This window comes from Oratosquilla oratoria, chromosome 31 (assembly GCF_046742065.1).
Source record: "Oratosquilla oratoria isolate Oo_2021 chromosome 31, ASM4674206v1, whole genome shotgun sequence".
NCBI lineage: Eukaryota > Metazoa > Arthropoda > Malacostraca > Stomatopoda > Squillidae > Oratosquilla > Oratosquilla oratoria.
Genome location: NC_134807.1, coordinates 41,370,138 through 41,372,141, shown reverse-complemented (window position 1 = coordinate 41,372,141; position 2,004 = coordinate 41,370,138). Strand labels below are relative to the sequence as shown.

The window sequence follows — 2,004 nt, the reverse complement described above, 5'->3', positions numbered from 1 at the left end:
TCGAGAAGGAGGCGTTAGCTTTGATTATGGCCCTGGAAGCGTTTAGAGTATATGTAGGAAGCACAGTTCACCCTGTGCAAGTGTTTACAGACCATAATCCCCTGACATTTGTGGAACGAATGAAAAATACTAATCAACGCCTTCTACGGTGAGCATTGGCCTTACAGCCATTCAATTTACAGATCGCGCACATTAGTGGAAAAAATAATGTGCTGGCTGATGCCCTATCCCGAACTACCCATGTGCAAACCTAAAATGTTAGTGTGATTGACCTTGGTTAAAGTGATTCTTTATTTACAAACCCTTGTAAGCGTATTCTTTTGGGGGAGGGGTGTTGCGTGGCTTCAAGTCTGTGTTCCTTTGATAGATGCACTTTTCATGTTACCACCTGTTTCGGGTAGTTGTAGCCACGCCCTAGTTTTATCGTCTTCTGAATTACCGATCGTATGAATTTTAATATTCTATGTTCCGTGTGTATTATTCCTTTGTTATCCTTTTATTCTAGTTAGCTAGGATATTGTTCGTATTGTATATTGTACCTTATTATGTTTATGATATCTGTATGTGTTTTTTATGATATTCCACTCACCCTGCCTGTAATAAAATAAAGGATAACAGTTAATGAGTTGGCAACTGCGGCCCCCCCATGGTGACCACAGTCACGAGTGAATACTCATTCGTACTCATTCTCTCTCTGATTTCTGAACCCGTACAGAGCGGACACTTCCCGCTCCTCTTTAATCTCTAGATTAAGTGTGTTAGGTGGACCCTAGTGGTAACAAGTGGTCCGGGTAGGCATAAAATAAGTGTGTGTGTAGTGCTAAGTGAATATGTAAATAACACAGGGGAACACTTTTTCAGTAACTTTGAGTTGCATTGGATATTTCAACGGATTTTGAAAGAGTTTTAGGCGCTGATTTCAAATCTGAAATTAGTTTTTCTCTACAAGCTCTAGTTTGTATGCAATTTGAGGTTAATGAAATTGTACATATGTGAACTTGCGTAAACCATGTATAAGCATTTTAACGTCCATATATATAGATAGCTTCTAATATTTTGATCATTCTTCTTTTGTTTCAGTTCAAACATGGCTTCCAGAATGAGACATCATTGCAGAAACAAGCCTGATGCCTTCTGCTACATATGTGGATGCTACACACTCAATCGTCAGAGACGTAACATATCCTCGTTCGTCAAGCGTGCCTACAAGGCATATTTTGAAGTTCATCTTGGTGATCAAGACAAGCAATGGGCTTCTCATGTTGTGTGCCACAATTGTGAGGAAATGCTTTGAGACTGGACCAAAGGAAAACGCAAAGGTCTGCCTTTTGGAGTTCCAATGATTTGGCGCGAACCCACCAACCATGTAACTGACTGTTATTTCTGCATGGTAAACACAACGGGTGTTGGGAAGAAAAACCGACATAAGATTACGTATCCGAACATTCCCTCAGCTATTCGGCCTGTTCCGCACTCTGAAGAAGTACCTGTTCCAGTTTTCAAAGGCTTGCCTTCATTGGACGATAAAGACATTGGACATGATACAAGCCAGGAAGACAGTTGTGACAGTGAATTGTCAGAAAAGTGTTCACAATCGGAGGACTGTTCTTCAGACACTGAACCTTTCCCCGTCCCTAAGCCTCTTCCCCAGGCTGAACTGAATGATTTAGTGCGGGATTTAGGTCTTTCAAAGAAAGCAGCAGAGCTTTTGGCATCAAGATTACAAGGCAGAAATCTTGTTGATCACTCTGTTAAAGTATCATATTTCAGAAAGCGTGACCAGCTTTTTGTGACCTTCTTTTCAAAAGACAGACAGTTTGTTTACTGCCATGACATCCCAGGGCTTCTCAAAGAACTGGGTGTACCTTACTATAGTCCTGCTGAATGGAGACTCTTTTTAGACAGTTCAAAACACAGTCTAAAGTGTGTTCTTTTACATAATGGCAATGTTTATGGAGCAGTACCTGTCGGTCACTCAGTGCATTTGCGGGAAGACTATGATGA

The 2,004-nt window shown here is 41.0% G+C and overlaps 1 protein-coding gene across 1 annotated transcript in view; it reads right to left on the bottom strand.

Annotated features, from left to right (window-relative positions):
* Nucleotides 1-344: 344 nt before the first annotated feature.
* The window catches only part of LOC143041630 (uncharacterized), a 31,094-nt gene continuing 29,434 nt past the window's right edge, over nucleotides 345-2,004 (bottom strand). The window contains exons 9-10 of the mRNA XM_076213639.1: nucleotides 590-594; nucleotides 345-430 (exon numbers count right to left, since the gene is read on the bottom strand). Coding sequence (XP_076069754.1) covers nucleotides 345-430; nucleotides 590-594 — 91 coding nt within the window. The remainder of the gene's footprint in view (nucleotides 431-589; nucleotides 595-2,004) is intronic.